Here is a 19,670-nt window from a genome sequence, read left to right on the forward strand (position 1 = left end):
ACATTGTCAAACTAACAGCAGTGCCTATATGATGTCCTTCCATACAGACGTGTCCTCCTGTCCCAGTCGTAGGGGAGGTTGTGTGTGTGTGTTGGGTCGTACCATTGTGGCATGCTGTCCCAGTCGTAGGGGAGGTTGTGTGTGTGTGTTGGGTCGTACCATTGTGGCATGCTGTCCCAGTCGTAGGGGAGGTTGTGTGTGTGTGTGTTGGGTCGTACCATCGTGGCATGCTGTCCCAGTCGTAGGGGAGGTTGTGTGTGTGTGTTGGGTCGTACCATCGTGGCATGCTGTCCCAGTCGTAGGGGAGGTTGTGTGTGTGTGTTGGGTCGTACCATCGTGGGACTGGTGCTTCTTTGTAATCATTGTTGATCAGTAGGCTAATGGACGTCCCAAATGAAAGACAGATGTTTGTAACCTGTAGCATCATAGACTTCACTGATCAGCTATAACAAGATCATCAAGTCAATGCACACACCCCTATTGAATATGCCTTCGCCTGTATTGCGTGTAGACCTTAATTTACCCAGTTCATCAAGAGATATTACCATTATGTTGTTATGTAGTTAGAATGTTAAAAACAAAGTCAAATGTATTGTTTAATTTTAAAATGGATGCATTACTGCACACACCCCTATTGAATATGCCTTCGCCTATATTGTGTGTAGGCCTATGTCATCTTGATTTACCCAGGTTATCAAGAGATTTACCATTCAAATACATGTGTTACCGCTATGCAGTTAGAATGGTAAAAACTAAGTGAAATGTATTGTTTGGTTTTAAAATGGATACATGGGTGGATAAATGGGTGGATACATACATGGATGGATACATGGATGGATACATGAATTGAAATTAACCATCTTTTTCGTTTTCGTTTCTTATTTTCTGGGTCTATTTAGTCAGTTATCATCTCGTCAATTGCTACTGAAAAAAATAGGTGTTTTGACAAGTATTTCTGGCACTATGTTTCATTGACGAAATTAATATTGTGTAGAATAGATCAGATTCCTGTAGAATAGATCAGATTCCTGTAGAATAGATCAGATTCCTGTAGAATAGATCAGATTCCTGTAGAATAGATCAGATTCCTGTAGAATAGATCAGATTCCTGTAGAATAGATCAGATTCCTGTAGAATAGATCAGATTCCTGTAGAATAGGGAATCATTTCAACTCTATACATTTCATTTCTATCTGCAGCATTCTGTGTGTTTCAGTACATTGACAGAACACAAACCTGGTCTAAGTTGCTGAGTACGTCCCTCAGCCCTGGTCCTCAGCGCTGGTCTAAGTTGCTAAGAACACCCCTCAGCCCTGGTCTAAATGGCTAAGAACACTCCTCAGCCCTGGTCCTCAACACTGTTCTAAGTTGCTAAGAACACCCCTCAGCCCTGGTCCTCAGCCCTGGTCTAAATGGCTAAGAACACCCCTGAGCCCTGGTCCTCAGCCCTGGTCTAAATGGCTAAGAACACCCCTCAGCCCCGGTCTAAATGGCTAAGTACACCCCTCAGCCCTGGTCCTCAGCCCTGGTCTAAATGGCTAAGAACACCCCTCAGCCCTGGTCCTCAGCCCTGGTCTAAGTTGATGAGTACACCCCTCAGCCCTGGTCTAAGTTGCTGAGTCTGGTCCTCAGGCTGGGTCTGTTGCTGAGTCTGGTCCTCAGCCCTGGTCTAAATGGCTAAGAACACCCCTCAGCCCTGGTCCTCAGCCCTGGTCTAAGTTGCTGAGAACACCCCTCAGCCCTGGTCCTCAGCCCTGGTCTAAATGGCTAAGAACACCCCTCAGCCCTGGTCCTCAACCCTGGTCTAAGTTGCTGAGTACACCCCTCAGCCCTGGTCTATGTTGCTGAGTCTGGTCCTCAGGCCTGGTCTAAGTTGCTGAGTACACCCCTCAGCCCTGCTCTGCTCTAGGCTGATAAGGGATTGGGTTCTTCTCTGGCAGCAGCTGTGGGTTGAAACGAGGTCAGTGACAGAACAGTCTGGCAGACTGTGTGTGTGTCTGAGAGCGTGTGTGTGTGCTGCACTACCCTGTTGAAGCAGGGGGTGGTTGTGGTTAAAATCTCAGTGCAGCAGCATATTTCTGGTTTCCGCCTTGGCAGTATTTGGCTGCTGGGGTGTATGGTATGGTGATAAACTATAACTAACCAGTAAACTATAACTGACTGAATTTAGGCTAACAGTAAACTATAACTGACTGAATTTAGGCTTTACAGTAAACTATAACTGACTGAATTTAGTAATGTATAACTGACTGAATTTAGTAAACTATAACTAACCGGTAAACTATAACTGACTGAATTTAGGCTTTACAGTAAACTATAACTGACTGAATTTAGGCTTTACAGTAAACTATAACTGACTGAATTTAGGCTTTACAGTAAACTATAACTGACTGAATTTAGTAAAGTATAACTGACTGAATTTAGTAAACTATAACTAACCAGTAAACTATAACTGACTGAATTTAGTAAAGTATAACTGACTGAATTTAGTAAAGTATAACTGACTGAATTTAGGCTTTACAGTAAACTATAACTGACTGAATTTAGTAAAGTATAACTGATGCAGTTATGACTGTCCTGCATAATCCATGTGGCCCTGCTGCTAGGGACGGTTTCCCTGACTCAGGCCGTGCGTCCCAAATGCCACCCTATTCGCTAGCTATATAGTGCACTACTTTTGACCAGGGCCCATAGAACTATGTAGGTAATAGGCTGGCATTTGGGACTTAACTCCAGATTACTGGTAAACCTTTTCCTGGACCAGAAAACACTGTCAATAGAGATTCTCCATTGGGCATGCTTTCTATTCCAGGAATAGTTTTAATCTGGGTCCAGAGAACTGTCTGTATATAATATGGTTGAGAGGTATCTAGAATTTCATAGTCAGACCGTTTCTGTACCGTACGGGGGTACAGGAAGTGCACACAAATGGGTGCTATTTAAAAATATTTAAAAAACAAGAAGCTTGATCTTGACATTTCGCCACTTAGCAAGTCAGCAAACCAAATGCATAGCTGGAACCCTGAGCTGGATGTCATTTGACTCATCTTAGATTTCTTGTAGTTATACTTTACTTTATAGCTAGTTATAAGCAGTGGTATTGACAATGTCGTTATATCACTATGGTCGGACAATGTTGTTATATCACTATGGTCGGACAATGTCGTTATATCACTATGGTCGGACAATGTCGTTATATCACTATGGCCGGACAATGTCACTATGGCCGGTATGGTCGGACAATGTCGTTATATCACCATGGTCGGACAATGTCGTTATATCACCATGGTCGGACAATGTCGTTATATCACTATGGTCGGACAATGTCGTTATATCACTATGGTCGGACAATGTCGTTATATCACTATGGTTGGTATGGCCGGACAATGTTGTTATATCACTATGGTCGGTATGGTCGGACAATGTCGTTATATCACTATGGTCGGACAATGTCGTTATATCACCATGGTTGGACAATGTCGTTATATCACTATGGTCGGTATGGTTGGACAATGTCGTTATATCACCATGGTCGGACAATGTCGTTATATCACTATGGCCGGTATGGTCGGACAATGTCGTTATATCACCATGTCGTTATAGCACTATGGTCGGACAATGTCGTTATATCACCATGTCGTTATAGCACTATGGTCGGACAATGTCGTTATATCACCATGTCGTTATATCACTATGGTCGGACAATGACGTTATATCACTGTCATTATATCACAATGGTGTTATATCACCATGGTCGGACAATGTCGTTATGTCACTATGGTCGGACAATGTCGTTATATCACTATGGTCGGACAATGTCGTTATATCACTATGGTCGGTATGGTCGGACAATGTCGTTATATCACAATGTCGTTATAGCACTATGGTCGGACAATGTCGTTATATCACCATGTCGTTATATCACTATGGTCGGACAATGTCGTTATATCACCATGCCGTTATATCACTATGGTCGGACAATGTCGTTATATCACTATGTCATTATATCACCATGTCGTTATATCACAATGTCGTTATATCACCATGTCGTTATATCACTATGGTCGGACAATGTCGTTATATCACCATGTCGTTATATCACTATGGTCGGACAATGTCGTTATATCACCATGTCGTTATAGCACTATGGTCGGACAATGTCGTTATATCACCATGTCGTTATATCACTATGGTCGGACAATGTCGTTATATCACCATGTCGTTATATCACTATGGTCGGACAATGTCGTTATATCACCATGTCGTTATATCACCATGGTCGGACAATGTCGTTATATCACAATGGCGTTATATCACCATGGTCGGACAATGTCGTTATAGCACTATGTCATTATATCACAATGGCGTTATATCACCATGGTCGGACAATGTCGTTATAGCACTATGTCATTATATCACCATGGTCGGACAATGTCGTTATATCACCATGGTCGGACAATGTCGTTATGTCACTATGGTCGGACAATGTCGTTATATCACTATGGTCGGACAATGTCGTTATATCACTATGGTCGGACAATGTCGTTATGTCACTATGGTCGGACAATGTCGTTATGTCACTATGGTCGGACAATGTCGTTATGTCACTATGGTCGGACAATGTCGTTATGTCACTATGGTCGGACAATGTCGTTATGTCACTATGGCCGGACAATGTCGTTATGTCACTATGGCCGGACAATGTCACTATGGTCGGTATGGTCGGACAATGTCGTTATATCACTATGGTCGGACAATGTTGTTATGTCACTATGGCCGGACAATGTCGTTATGTCACTATGGCCGGACAATGTCGTTATGTCACTATGGCCGGACAATGTCGTTATGTCACTATGGTTGGTATGGCCGGACAATGTCGTTATGTCACTATGGCCGGACAATGTCGTTATGTCACTATGGTCGGACAATGTCGTTATATCACTATGGTTGGTATGGCCGGACAATGTCGTTATGTCACTATGGTTGGTATGGCCGGACAATGTCGTTATGTCACTATGGTTGGTATGGTTGGACAATGTCGTTATATCACTATGGTCGGACAATGTCGTTATGTCACTATGGTTGGTATGGCCGGACAATGTCGTTATGTCACTATGGTTGGTATGGTCGGACAATGTCGTTATATCACTATGGTCGGACAATGTCGTTATATCACTATGGTCGGTATGGTCGGACAATGTCGTTATATCACTATGGTCGGACAATGTCGTTATGTCACTATGGTCGGACAATGACAATGTCGTTATATCACTATGGTCGGACAATGTCGTTATATCACTATGGTCGGACAATGACGTTATATCTGTAAGTGTAGGCTACGGATTTTTAAATTCCAACACAAAACCTTCTCTGACGATAGTTTCGAAGCGCCACTTAACGGGCATTTCACTCGTCTGAAGGAATGTCTTGTCTGGAGTGGGACTAACGTCCATCACCAGAACTGATCATCAAAAAATCTCGAGCTGCCTGCGTGCCGATCGCCCTCCTAAAAAAGTACTTTAACGTTTAAATACCGTGACTTAACGAGACATTTAGTAAAAATACAACTTTTCTTCCGCTTGGAATCGACTCCTAAGATTTTTTGGAACGGTGGAGACTAATTAGTTGCCGTACTGTTGAGAATGCAAACGATCGGATCTTTCCGGAACGGAGGGGGGGCCACAGGGCCGGAGAGAGAGGGGGGGAACAGGGCCGGGAGAGAGGGGAGAGGGAGGGGGGGGGGGACAGGGCCGGAGAGGGGGGGGGGGCAGTATTGACAGGTTGGCCACCATGCAATAGCTCTATATCGCATTGGAATACTGTATTTTGCCATTTCTTGGCTTGCAGTGTCTCACAACTGAAGTGAAGCAGGGCCTATCATCAATGAATAGGCTGGGATATTCTACATGAACTGAACACACGCTCCTTGCATCATTAGTAAAGGGAAAGCAGGTGAGCCCCCCACCTAAAAAAAAAAGATTTCCCATGGACATTTTTCTTTACGGATACAAATTTAGTTTTTAACATTTTATAATTTACACCTCTAGTGTTGATAATGGAATGGGAGCGTGAAAGGACAGGGATTTTCTGGCGACCAGCCGAGACACACTGTCCAAAATACCATTACCTCACGCTCGGAATAGCCTACCTGGTTCAACATTTCACAGGCTCTCCGAGCTTGACATTTTGTATGACAGCGTGTTTTCTCTTTGCGTTGATGGTTTATTGGATTGGTTGAAATGTGTTCTTTCCCCTTTTTTCCCCCGAGAGAGAGAGATTCTCTGGTGTGCACTATCATCCTAGACACGTGGGCTGTATCTAAAATGGTGGCACCCTATTCCCTATATATAGTGCACTACATTTGACCAGAGCCCTTTGGCACCCTACTCCCTATATAGTGCACTACTTTAGACCAGAGACCTATGGAACCTTATTCCCTATATAGTGCACTACTTTAGACCAGACCCTATGGGCCCTGGGCAAAATTGGTGCATTATAGGGAATGGGGTTTGGGATGCCGCCATGGTCCGAAGTACCATTACCTCAGTCTCTCAGAATAGCCTACCTCGTTCAATATTTCAGAGACTCTCCGAGCTTGATGCTATGCTGTATGATGTCATGTTTCCTCTAGTCCTTTGTGGTTTATAGGATTGGTTTAAGGCCTTTAGCCAGTTTTGAAATGTGCTAGGTTTTTCATTTTCACCCATCTCTCCACGTTAACTTTAGAAACCAGAGGTCGGTACCAGGGTTTCCCCTATATCCATTTCGATCTATTCCGCTACTCCCAAAAATCTTAGCGGGGAACACCTGATCTTGTTTGGAATCTTTATATCACCTTTATTTTAGCACAGAGTCCCAAGATTTATTCTACAAGTAGCCCTGTACACAATTTATAAATACAACGTCATACAAATATAGACGATTACAACTTAAGAGAAACCATCACAATCTTCTAGGGCTGTCACCGACCCCCAAAATATATCGGTTTTATTTTAATTTTACCTTTATTTAACTAGACAAGTCAGTTAAGAACAAATTCTTATTTTCAATGACTGCCTGGGAACAGTGGGTTAACTGCCTGTTCAGGTGCAGAACGACAGATTTGTACCTTGTCAGCTCGGGGGGGTTTGAACTCGCAACCTTCCGGTTACTAGTCCACCACTCTAGTCCAACGCTCTAACCACTAACCACTATATATGCATTGATCTTGTTAACCGAAAGCCGTCTGTACTTTCGACCAATCGATTGGTAGACATTTTAAAACGTTCATTTTTCCATATAGAAACACCCTATGCGTTTTATTAAAATCAACTATGTATGCATTGATCTTGTCTGATGCTTTAAGCACACTGTTTGATGAAATACGACGATAATGACTAGAGGGAGCAAGAAATCAAGATAACCGTAAGAAAAAACCCTGACCTGACCATCCTGCTCCATCTGGCCTTCGCAGATTCTGCCGTTGTCACTGTCCTGAACTTCCTGCTTCCTGGTAATAGGTCGACAACCTTTCTCATGTGGAATACCAATTTATCTTACCATTTCTACTGATCTCTATGCCGGGTATGATTTTCATACAGTGCATTCGAAAAGTATTCAGACCCCTTGACTTTTTCCACATTTTGTTACGTTACAGCCTTACTCTAAAATTGATGAAAATGTTTTTTTTCCTCTCAATCTACACACATATACCCATTTAATGACGAAGCAAGTCAGAGACTTGTCCCGAAGCCACTCCTGCACTGTCTTGGCTGTGTGCTTTTGGTCATCGTCCTGTTGGAAGGTGAACCTTCGCCCCAGTCTGAGGTCTTGAGCAGGTTTTCATCAAGGATCTCTATGTACTTTGTATCCTGACTAATCTCACAGACCCTGCCGCTGAAAAACATCCCCACAGCATGATGCTGCCACCGCCATGCTTCATTGTAGGGATGGTACCAGGTTTCTTCCAAATGTGACGCTTGGCATTCATGCCAAAGAGTTAAATCTTGGTTTCATCAAACCAGAGTCTTGTTTCTAATGGTCTGAGAGTCTTTAGGTGCCTTTTGGCAAACTCCAAGAGGGCTGTCATGTGCCTTTTACTGAGGAGTGGCTTCCATCTGGCCACTCTACCATAAAGGCCTGATTTGTGGAGTGGTGGAGTGCTGCAGAGATGGTTGTCTTTCTAGAAGGTTCTCTCATCTCCACAGAAGAACTCTGGAGCTCTGTCAGAGTGACCATAAGGTTCTTTGACACCAACGCCCTTCTCCTTCGATTGCTCCGTTTGGCCGGGCGGCCAGCTCTAGGAAGAGTCTTGATGGTTCCAAACTTTGTCAATTTAAGAATGACGGAGACACTGCTGGATTGTTGTGTTTGTTCTTCTGTCAGGACTTCCTGACCTTAAAAACAATATGGTTTCCTACCCTGATTGAACCTTAAAAAGCTTTTTCTTCTCAGCTTTTTCTTCATCCTACCCTGATTGAGAATACTGTAATTTCCATAGTCATGCCAACTTTGTGTAAGAGATATTGAAGATTCTTGGTGGTTCCAAACTTCTTCCATTTAATAATGATGGGAGACCACTGTGTTCTTGGGGATCTTCAATGCTTCAGATATTTTTTGGTACCTTTCCCCAGATCTGTGCCTAGACACAATCCTGTCTCTGAGCTCTACGGACAATTCCTTCAACCTCATGGCTTGGTTTTTAGCTCTGACATGCACTGTCAACTGTAGGACCTTATATAGACAGGTGTGTGCCTTTTCAAATAATGTCCAATCCAATTGAATTTACCACAGATAGACTCCAATCAAGTTGTAGAAACATCTCAAGGATGATCAGTGGAAACGGGATGGAAAAAAATACTATACAAGGAATGGACATTTTTATGCAACAATAGAAACCCTATCTATCATCTTACAGTCAAAATACTATATTATTTAAATGTAACCTTTTATTTAACAAGGCAAGTCAGTTAAGAACAAATTCTTATTTACAATGACGGCCTACCGGGGAACAGTGAATTAACTGCCTTGTTCAGGGGCAGAACGACAGACTTTTACCGTGTCAACTCGGGGATTCGATCCAGCAACCTTACCGTTTACTGGCCCAACGCTCTAACCACTAGGCTACCTGCTCTAACCACTAGGCTACCTGCTCTAACCACTAGGCTACCTGCTCTAACCACTAGGCTACCTGCTCTAACCACTAGGCTACACTAGGCTACCTGCTCTAACCACTAGGCTACCTGCTCCAGCCACTAGGCTACCTGCTCTAACCACTAGACTACCTGCTCTAACCACTAGGCTACCTGCCTCTAACCACTAGGCTACCTGCCTCTAACCACTAGGCTACCTGCCTCTAACCACTAGGCTACCTGCCTCTAACCACTAGGCTACCTGCCTCTAACCACTAGGCTACCTGCCTCTAACCACTAGGCTACCTGCCTCTAACCACTAGGCTACCTGCTCTAACCACTAGGCTACCTGCTCTAACCACTAGGCTACCTGCTCTAACCACTAGGCTACCTGCTCTAACCACTAGGCTACCTGCTCTAACCACTAGGCTACCTGCCTCTAACCACTAGGCTACCTGCCTCTAACCACTAGGCTACCTGCCTCTAACCACTAGGCTACCTGCCTCTAACCACTAGGCTAACTGCCTCTAACCACTAGGCTACCTGCCTCTAACCACTAGGCTACCTGCTCTAACCACTAGGCTACCTGCCGCCTGCCACCCTAGCCTATTATTGAACATTCAACTCCTTTAATGAAGAAGCTAATAAAATGTTAAAGACACCGTTCTAAACAGAGCGGTTCCATTTGTGATAGATGAACATTTCTGTCAAACTTACGTTTCCCCCTTCTTTCTAACAGCAACAACTTGCTGATGTCACTAGGCTGCGTTGCTGATGTCACTAGGCTGCGTTGCTGATGTCACTAGGCTGCGTTGCTGATGTCACTAGGCTGCGTTGCTGATGTCACTAGGCTGCGTTGCTGATGTCACTAGGCTGCGTTGCTGATGTCACTAGGCTGCGTTGCTGATGTCACTAGGCTGCGTTGCAAATGTAAAAAAATAAATAATGATGTCACTAGGCTGCGTTGCAAATTTTAAAAAATAATAATAATTAACCAGGCAAGTCAGTTAAGAACAAATTCTTATTTTCAATGACGGTCTAGGAACAGTGGGTTCACTGATCTAGGAACAGTGGGTTAACTGCCTGTTCAGGGTATAGATCTTCTTTGTCGTGACTCGTGGTCATCAACCATTTCTAACATCCGATCCCATTTAGAATTGTTATTTGTTGCGTGATGACTGGGCTTAAAAGTGCATGTTTTCACTCACGTTTTGAGGAGCTGCTATCGCGCTGTCTGACAGGTGATAGTTTGCTGAACGGAATAGCCCATGTTCTGTATGCTGCGCACGTGGCTAAATAACATGCATGGCGACTAAAGAAAATACACACTTTAATTCCACTAAATTATGCAAATTGACCTATAGACTGGTATGCATGACCAGTCAAATATATTTTTGGCCTGTTAACCGATTAACGGTTAACTGTTAGCATCATTACACTATAGGAGGACTGAGCTGAGAGTATGGCTCTCTCTAAGTGTCTGTCTCTCTCTGTGTAGGAGTACTGAGCTGAGAGTATGGCTCTCTCTAAGTGTCTGTGTCTCTCTCTCTCTCTCTGTGTAGGAGTACTGAGCTGAGAGTATGGCTCTCTCTAAGTGTCTGTGTCTCTCTCTGTGTAGGAGTACTGAGCTGGGAGTATGGCTCTCTCTACGTGTCTTTGTCTCTCTCTGTGTTGGAGTACTGAGCTGAGAGTATGGCTCTCTCTAAGTGTCTGTGTCTCTCTCTGTGTAGGAGTACTGAGCTGAGAGTATGGCTCTCTCTAAGTGTCTGTGTCTCTCTACTGTGTTGGAGCTGAGCTGGGAGTATGGCTCTCTCTAAGTGTCTGTGTCTCTCTCTGTGTAGGAGTACTGAGCTGAGGAGTATGGCTCTCTCTAAGTGTCTGTGTCTCTCTCTGTGTTGGAGTACTGAGCTGGGAGTATGGCTCTCTCTAAGTGTCTTTGTCTCTCTCTGTGTAGGAGTACTGAGCTGAGAGTATGGCTCTCTCTAAGTGTCTGTGTCTCTCTCTGTGTTGGAGTACTGAGCTGGGAGTATGGCTCTCTCTAAGTGTCTGTGTCTCTCTCTGTGTAGGAGTACTGAGCTGGGAGTATGGCTCTCTCTAAGTGTCTGTGTCTCTGTGTAGGAGTACTGAGCTGAGAGTATGGCTCTCACTAAGTGTCTGTGTCTCTCTCTGTGTAGGAGTACTGAGCTGGGAGTATGGCTCTCTCTAAGTGTCTTTGTCTCTCTCTGTGTAGGAGTACTGAGCTGAGAGTATGGCTCTCTCTAAATGTCTGTGTCTCTCTCTGTCTCTGTGTAGGAGTACTGAGCTGGGAGTATGGCTCACTCTAAGTCTCGAGCGGCCGATGGGAAGATCACCTACCCTCCGGGGGTCAAGGAGATCTCCAGCAACATCTCCAAGGAGGAGATGGTCCGCCGACTCAAGGTCAGTAATGTCTCTATTTATTAGCCCGACCACAGCCCAATAGCTAGGACTGTTCTATTCCACTCCTGGACGGCCTAAACACTTTTTGGGGTTTTCATCTCCTTTTAACCAGGGACTAATTCTGACCTGGGACACGAGATGAGTGCAATTAGATACTATGGGGAAGAATTTTTAAAAAGCAGGTGTTCTGGCAATTGAACAGCCCTGCTATAGCCCTACATTTTTGTTGTTGTTGTTATTGTTATTATTATTATACTGTGTATTGTTATACTCCTTTAGTCCCGCAAGGATGTGTTCTTGGACCTCTTTTTTTCTTCTTCAGTGGAACTGTAGAATTTGTGGCCCATGCTAGACGGACCATGGAAAAGACGGCCTTTATACAGGATAATAAAGATTGACTGTGATTTTATTGTTTGACTACCTGATTGATTGATTGTGTGATGGTGGTGAAGATGGACATGGATGAAGACGGGGAGGTAAGAGAGGGGAGCTTTACCTCAACCTGTCAGTCAATCAATGAATCCACCTCTCTCTCTCTCTCTCTCTGCCTCTCTCTGTCTCTCTCTGTCTCTCTGTCTCTGTGTGTGTAGATGGTGGTGAAAACATTCATGGACATGGATCAGGACAGTGAGGAGGAGAAGGAGTTGTACCTGAACCTGGCTCTCCATCTGGCGTCTGACTTCTTCCTGAAGCACCCTGACAAGGACGTTCGCCTCCTAGTGGCCTGCTGCTTGGCCGACATTTTCAGAATCTACGCCCCAGAGGCCCCCTACACATCACCTGATAAACTGAAGGTAACTTCTCCATACATATCACCTGATAAACTGAAGATATAACTAGGATGATTCCACCAGATATTTTTAGTGTCTCGATTGTTCTGGCAAATTTTCACATAGAAACTTCATTGGGAGGAAGGATGTTTGCATCACAAACCCATTTTTTTTTAATAAATCATGACGAAAATGTCAGTTTTAGGCCCTTTTTTAGACCTATACATGTAAGACCCTATGATCCGTGAACCGTACATGATACAGACATGATCTTGCTCTCATCATACTCCTCAAAGTGGCCTCTAACAAATGGAGTATGCACAAACATGAATTTAATTCAAAATTACTAATATTTATACTAATTTCTCCAAACTACCCTTATTGATTTTGTTCATTTTAAGACATATTGTTTGTAACAGTATACTCTACAAGTACATCATATTTCCAGAGTGGGCTCTCTGCTAATTCTGAAGTTATGAATAATGTTATGCGCACCACCAACACAGTGAATGGGAAAATGGAGTCAAATAGAACTCCCTCTGCTGGTGACTTGCTGAATGTGCCATCCTAAAGGAGCGCTGTGATTGGTTAATGACCCAGAGTGTCAATTTCTGTGTATAAAAAGGGTCATATCTTTAAAAGTACCAGAAAGCCACTCTGGAAATATTATGTGTTTTTAAGAGTATATACAGTAGTTATAACCAATGTTGTTGTTTTTTTAAACAACACAAAAATACAAAAAAGAAGCAAAATCAAAATGGTTGTTTTGAGATAATATTTTTGATGTTGAATAAATGAATGTGTATTTCAGAACCTATACTTACTCCATATGTTAGAGCATGCAGTAGGGAGTATAATGTGTAACCTTTCTTCAACTAGGCGAGTCGGGTAAGAACAAATTGTTATTCTTACAATGAGCCAAACCCAGACGAAGCTGGGCCACCTTATGGGGCTCCAAATCATGGCCGGATGTGATTCAGCCTGGATTCGAACAAGGGGCTGTAGTGACGCCTCTTGCACTGAGATGCAGTGTCTTAGACCCCTGCGCCACTCGGGAGCTTCAGCCTGAATGACACCGGAGCTGACCACATGTTGACTGGTCGATGGTTTGGTCAATTTATTTAGTCTATTTATTTAGGCAAATATATGTTTAAAAAAAAAAAATGGTGGACATTGTATCCACTGTGGAAGGAGAGGACACACCAGCAGTACATTTCCTGTTCATTCCCTTCATTTCTAATCTACAATGTTCATTTAATGCATTCAGTATATTATTATTACACTCTTACAATTTTTAGAAGTGTTTCATTGTCGGCTACACTTGCGAGGGAAAAAAAGTTGAGGTTTTATTTCATTCCATTAACCAGTTGTCAATTTATTAGTTCCTCTTTTTGTTTGGAACAGTCAGTCTTGAGTAAGGACAACGCACGCACTTGTTTACATGTATAGAAGTAGGACTAGTCGACATGGCCTGCACGTTAATGTAGGCCTATACATGTGTCCATATGGAGATCTGATACTATTTCTGATTGGCTTAACTCACCGTCACTGTGGCGTTTCTCAAATAATGTTTTTCTTCGCCTTTAAAACAGCAACTAAACAAAGTCTGTTTTTACATCAATTGAGAAAAGCTGCATGGAGGAACTATTGTCAATTTTCCACCTCTCTCCCTTTTGATTACCACTCAGCATGAAGGGGGGATGTCATGCTCTGATCCGGTTGAAACTTAATAAAATAGGCCTACCTGTTTCCTTCTTATCCTCTGCACAAAATAGCAGACAGCAGTGTCTGTCTGTCTGTCTGTCCGGAGCTCACTGAAGCAGGAAACTCCTGAGGGCACAGAATATTTTATACAATGTTTCCAGTTTGCAGTAGAACCAAGTTAAATCCAATAGTTGCTACAATGTTTCCAGTTTGCAGTAGAACCAAGTTAAATCCAATAGTTGCTACAATGTTTCCAGTTTGCAGTAGAACCAAGTTAAATCCAATAGTTGCTACAATGTTTCCAGTTTGCAGTAGAACCAAGTTAAATACAATAGTTGCTACAATGTTTCCAGTTTGCAGTAGAACCAAGTTAAATCCAATAGTTGCTACAATGTTTCCAGTTTGCAGTAGAACCAAGTTAAATCCAATAGTTGCTACAATGTTTCCAGTTTGCAGTAGAACCAAGTTAAAAACAATAGTTGCTACAATGTTTCCAGTTTGCAGTAGAACCAAGTTAAATACAATAGTTGCTACAATGTTTCCAGTTTGCAGTAGAACCAAGTTAAATATAATAGTTGCTACAATGTTTCCAGTTTGCAGTAGAACCAAGTTAAATACAATAGTTGCTACAATGTTTCCAGTTTGCAGTAGAACCAAGTTAAATATAATAGTTGCTACAATGTTTCCAGTTAGCAGCAGAACCAAGTTAAATACAATAGTTGCTACAATGTTTCCAGTTCCTTGCAGACAGGCCACATGGGATAGCCAATGTGATTCATAGGATATTTATTTTTATCAGGATATTTTCTACCTGCTGGCTGCTATGTTTTAATTTGTTGGCTTTATATAGGCACTTTTTTTTACATAGTTGGCAATAGAAGTACCTTTTTTAAACTTTATTTTTTAGGTGTTTATCATTTTTATTTTGCATTTTGATTAACCAAATACCATTGATTTTGCGAAATGAAGAGAATTATTATAAACTAGAAACTGTTCCACGAAAATGTGCATATGAAAATCATAACTGGCACGCAGATCAGTAGAACTGGTCGGATAACTTGGCACTCCAAATGGAAAAAGTTGCCGGCCGCTGGTGTACTTCAGGAGCGTAACGGCACAATCTACAAAGGCCAGCAGCAGACAGCGGGAGGAGGGGGGGGGTCTGGAACAGGTTTTTCATTTCTTCTGGTTAGAGTATATTGATCTCTGGCGCCCTCTTTAGTAATTTGTCTTCATTTTTAAATTGCAGTGCTTAAAGCATCAGACAAGCTCAGTAGCCTACATGTAGGTGATTTTATTCAAACAAGGTGTGTCTATATGTTGACCAAATCGATTGGTCGAAAGAACAGACTACTCTCGGTCGACTAAGGTTTTTTTTTCTCGTTGTGGACAGCCCTAAATGACACCAAGATGATGTTTGTATCATGTAAGGTTTACACATCATATTGTCTTGCAGGAAGCATGTATAGGACTGAAAAGGGTTCAAAATGGCCAATTTCATCATGATAATCTCAAAATTGGTTTGTTATACAAATGTTAAAACCATGTCAAACATCCTTTCTCCCAATTAAGTTTCTACGTGAAAATTTGCCAGAACAATCTGGAATCCCCAAAAATATTTTCAGCTGGCGATCTCAACTCTTGCCAATTGAGATCGCCACAGACAATAAGGCTAGCCTAGACCCTTCACTCTGTCTGTAGCTACAGTTAGTTAGCCTAAAGTAACACATCCGTGTTTGGTCTGTAGACTGCTTCTAATGGTTCTAATGGTTATTGATGGTTGTGTGTTCGTGGTTGTTATTTTCAGGATATCTTCATGTTCATCACTCGCCAGCTGAAAGGACTGGAGGACACCAAGAGTGCTCAGTTTAACAGATACTTCTACCTGCTGGAGGTAAGGCGTCAGGGGTCATTTAACACATACTTCTACCTGCTGGAGGTAAGGGGTCAGGGGTCATTTAACACATACTTCTACCTGCTGGAGGTAAGGGGTCAGGGGTCATTTAACACATACTTCTACCTGCTGGAGGTAAGGGGTCAGGGGTCATTTAACACATACTTCTACCTGCTGGAGGTAAGGGATCAGGGGTCATTTAACACATACTTCTACCTGCTGGAGGTAAGGGGTTAGGGATCAGTTCAATATATACTTCTACCTGCTGGAGGTAAGTGGTCAGGGGTCAGCATGTGCTGGTGGTTTCTGTGTACTGCGCATTACATATTGTCACTGTCTGAAAATCTCTTATTTCCAAAATATAAACTTTTCAAGATATAGAAAAATATTTCAATATTTTCCCTATTTAACAAAGCTTCTGAAGTTTCATAATTATTTTGAATACATTTTCCTGGTCTTAGAGTCATGAAATATAAAAAATACATTGAGGGGAATTACTTTTCATGGTAACCATATATCTCTGTATAGTGTTAACCTCTCTCTCTCTCTGTATAGTGTTAACCTCTCTCTCTCTCTGTATAGTGTTAACCTCTCTCTCTCTCTGTATAGTGTTAACCTCTCTCTCTCTCTGTATAGTGTTAACCTCTCTCTATCTCTCTGTATAGTGTTAACCTCTCTCTCTCTGTGTAGTGTTAACCTCTCTCTCTCTCTCTGTATAGTGTTAACCTCTTTCTCTGTATAGTGTTAACCTCTCTCTCTCTGTATAGTGTTAACCTCTCTCTCTCTCTCTGTATAGTGTTAACCTCTCTCTCTCTGTATAGTGTTAACCTCTCTCTCTCTCTGTATAGTGTTAACCTCTCTCTCTCTCTGTATAGTGTTAACCTCTCTCTCTCTGTATAGTGTTAACCCCCTCTCTCTCTCTCTGTATAGTGTTAACCCCTCTCTCTCTCTCTGTATAGTGTTAACCCCTCTCTCTCTCTGTATAGTGTTAACCCCTCTCTCTCTCTGTATAGTGTTAACCCCTCTCTCTCTCTGTATAGTGTTAACCTCTCTCTCTCTCTGTATAGTGTTAACCTCTCTCTCTCTGTGTATAGTGTTAACCTCTCTCTCTCTCTGTGTATAGTGTTAACCTCTCTCTCTCTCTGTATAGTGTTAACCTCTCTTTCTCTCTGTATAGTGTTAACCCCTCTCTCTCTCTGTATAGTGTTAACCTCTCTCTCTCTCTGTATAGTGTTAACCTCTCTCTCTGTATAGTGTTAACTCTCTCTCTCTGTATAGTGTTAACCTCTCTCTCTCTCTGTGTATAGTGTTAACCTCTCTCTCTCTGTATAGTGTTAACCTCTCTCTCTCTCTGTATAGTGTTAACCTCTCTCTCTCTCTCTGTATAGTGTTAACCCCTCTCTCTCTGTATAGTGTTAACCCCTCTCTCTCTCTGTATAGTGTTAACCCCTCTCTCTCTGTATAGTGTTAACCTCTCTCTCTCTCTGTATAGTGTTAACCTCTCTCTCTCTCTCTCTCTCTCTGTATAGTGTTAACCTCTCTCTGTATAGTGTTAACCTCTCTCTGTATAGTGTTAACCCCTCTCTCTCTGTGTATAGTGTTAACCCCTCTCTCTCTGTATAGTGTTAACCCTCTCTCTCTCTGTATAGTGTTAACCTCTCTCTCTCTGTATAGTGTTAACCTCTCTCTCTCTCTCTCTCTCTCTCTCTCTCTCTGTATAGTGTTAACCTCTCTCTCTCTCTCTGTATAGTGTTAACCCCTCTCTCTGTATAGTGTTAACCTCTCTCTCTCTCTGTATAGTGTTAACCTCTCTCTCTCTCTCTGTATGGTGTTAACCTCTATCTCTCTCTCTGTATAGTGTTAACCCCTCTCTCTCTCTGTATAGTGTTAACCCTCTCTCTCTCTGTATAGTGTTAACCTCTCTCTCTCTCTCTCTGTATGGTGTTAACCTCTCTCTCTCTCTCTGTATGGTGTTAACCTCTATCTCTCTTTCTGTATAGTGTTAACCCTCTCTCTCTCTGTATAGTGTTAACCCTCTCTCTCTGTATAGTGTTAACCTCTCTCTCTCTCTGTATAGTGTTAACCCTCTCTCTCTGTATAGTGTTAACCCCTCTCTCTCTCTGTATAGTGTTAACCTCTCTCTCTCTCTGTATAGTGTTAACCTCTCTCTCTCTCTCTCTCTCTCTGTATAGTGTTAACCCTCTCTCTCTGTATAGTGTTAACCTCTCTCTCTCTCTGTATAGTGTTAACCTCTCTCTCTCTCTCTCTGTATGGTGTTAACCTCTATCTCTCTCTCTGTATAGTGTTAACCCCTCTCTCTCTCTGTATAGTGTTAACCTCTCTCTCTCTCTGTATAGTGTTAACCTCTCTCTCTCTCTGTATGGTGTTAACCTCTCTCTCTCTCTCTGTATGGTGTTAACCTCTATCTCTCTTTCTGTATAGTGTTAACCCCTCTCTCTCTCTCTGTATAGTGTTAACCTCTCTCTCTCTGTATAGTGTTAACCTCTCTCTCTGTATAGTGTTAACCTCTCTCTGTATAGTGTTAACCTCTCTCTCTCTCTGTATAGTGTTAACCTCTCTCTCTCTCTGTATAGTGTTAACCCCTCTCTCTGTCTGTATAGTGTTAATCTCTCTCTCTCTCTCTCTCTCTCTCTCTCTCTCTCTCTCTCTGTATAGTGTTAACCTCTCTCTCTCTCTCTTTGTAGAACATAGCGTGGGTGAAGTCCTATAACATCTGCTTTGAGCTGGAGGACAGCAATGAGATCTTTACTCAGCTCTACAGGACCCTGTTCCAGGTCATCAAGTATGTACCACATATACACTTCTCTCTCTTTTCTCGCTCCCCTCTCTTTCTCTTTCTCTCTCTCTCTGTGTCTCCCCTCTCTTTCTCTCTCAGTGTCCCCTCTCTCTTTCTCTCTCTGTGTCCCCCTCTCTCTTTCTCTCTCTGTGTCCCCTCTCTCTTTCTCTCTCTGTGTCCCCTTTCTCTTTCTCTCTCTGTGTCCTCTCTTTCTCTGTGTCCCCCTCTCTCTTTCTCTCTCAGTGTCCCCTCTCTCTTTCTCTCTCTGTGTCCCCCTCTTCTTTCTCTCTCAGTGTCCCCTCTCTCTTTCTCTCTCTCTCTGTGTCTCCCCTCTCTTTCTCTCTCAGTGTCCCCTCTCTCTTTCTCTCTCTCTCTGTGTCTCCCCTCTCTTTCTCTCTCAGTGTCCCCTCTCTCTTTCTCTCTCTGTGTCCCCCTCTCTCTTTCTCTCTCTGTGTCCCCCTCTCTCTTTCTCTCTCTGTGTCCCCCTCTCTCTTTCTCTCTCTGTGTCCCCCTCTCTCTTTCTCTCTCTGTGTCCCCTCTCTCTTTCTCTCTCTGTGTCCCCCTCTCTCTTTCTCTCTCTGTGTCCCCCTCTCTCTTTCTCTCTCTGTGTCCCCCTCTCTCTTTCTCTCTCTGTGTCCCCCTCTCTCTTTCTCTCTCTGTGTCCCCTCTCTCTTTCTCTCTCTGTGTCCCCCTCTCTCTTTCTCTCTCTGTGTCCCCTCTCTCTTTCTCTCTCTGTGTCCCCCTCTCTCTTTCTCTCTCTGTGTCCCACTCTCTCCATCTACTCAACACAGCCTCGAGGGCTGAATTCTGCAGCAGAGAACTTGGCAGTGAGCTAGTCGAACGAGATCAGAGCGGCTTGTATGTAGCAACGCTCAGCCCCGCCCACCTGAGCATCTGCTTTTTTTCTCAACCATCTATGTCCTGTGTGTTTTGGGGGGGGGGGGGGATTAATTGCTTTCATTTTTACCCCTGTGACT

The 19,670-nt window shown here is 43.0% G+C and overlaps 1 protein-coding gene across 1 annotated transcript in view; it reads left to right on the top strand.

Annotated features, from left to right (window-relative positions):
* pds5b (PDS5 cohesin associated factor B) overlaps window positions 1-19,670 on the top strand; it is a 101,565-nt gene that overhangs the window by 21,106 nt on the left and 60,789 nt on the right. The window contains exons 2-5 of the mRNA XM_046316885.1: window positions 11,403-11,528; window positions 12,119-12,322; window positions 15,810-15,896; window positions 18,602-18,699. Coding sequence (XP_046172841.1) covers window positions 11,421-11,528; window positions 12,119-12,322; window positions 15,810-15,896; window positions 18,602-18,699 — 497 coding nt within the window. The 5' untranslated portion in view covers window positions 11,403-11,420. The remainder of the gene's footprint in view (window positions 1-11,402; window positions 11,529-12,118; window positions 12,323-15,809; window positions 15,897-18,601; window positions 18,700-19,670) is intronic.

The sequence above is a fragment of the Oncorhynchus gorbuscha genome, linkage group LG20 (assembly GCF_021184085.1).
Source record: "Oncorhynchus gorbuscha isolate QuinsamMale2020 ecotype Even-year linkage group LG20, OgorEven_v1.0, whole genome shotgun sequence".
Classification (NCBI taxonomy): Eukaryota; Metazoa; Chordata; class Actinopteri; order Salmoniformes; family Salmonidae; genus Oncorhynchus; species Oncorhynchus gorbuscha.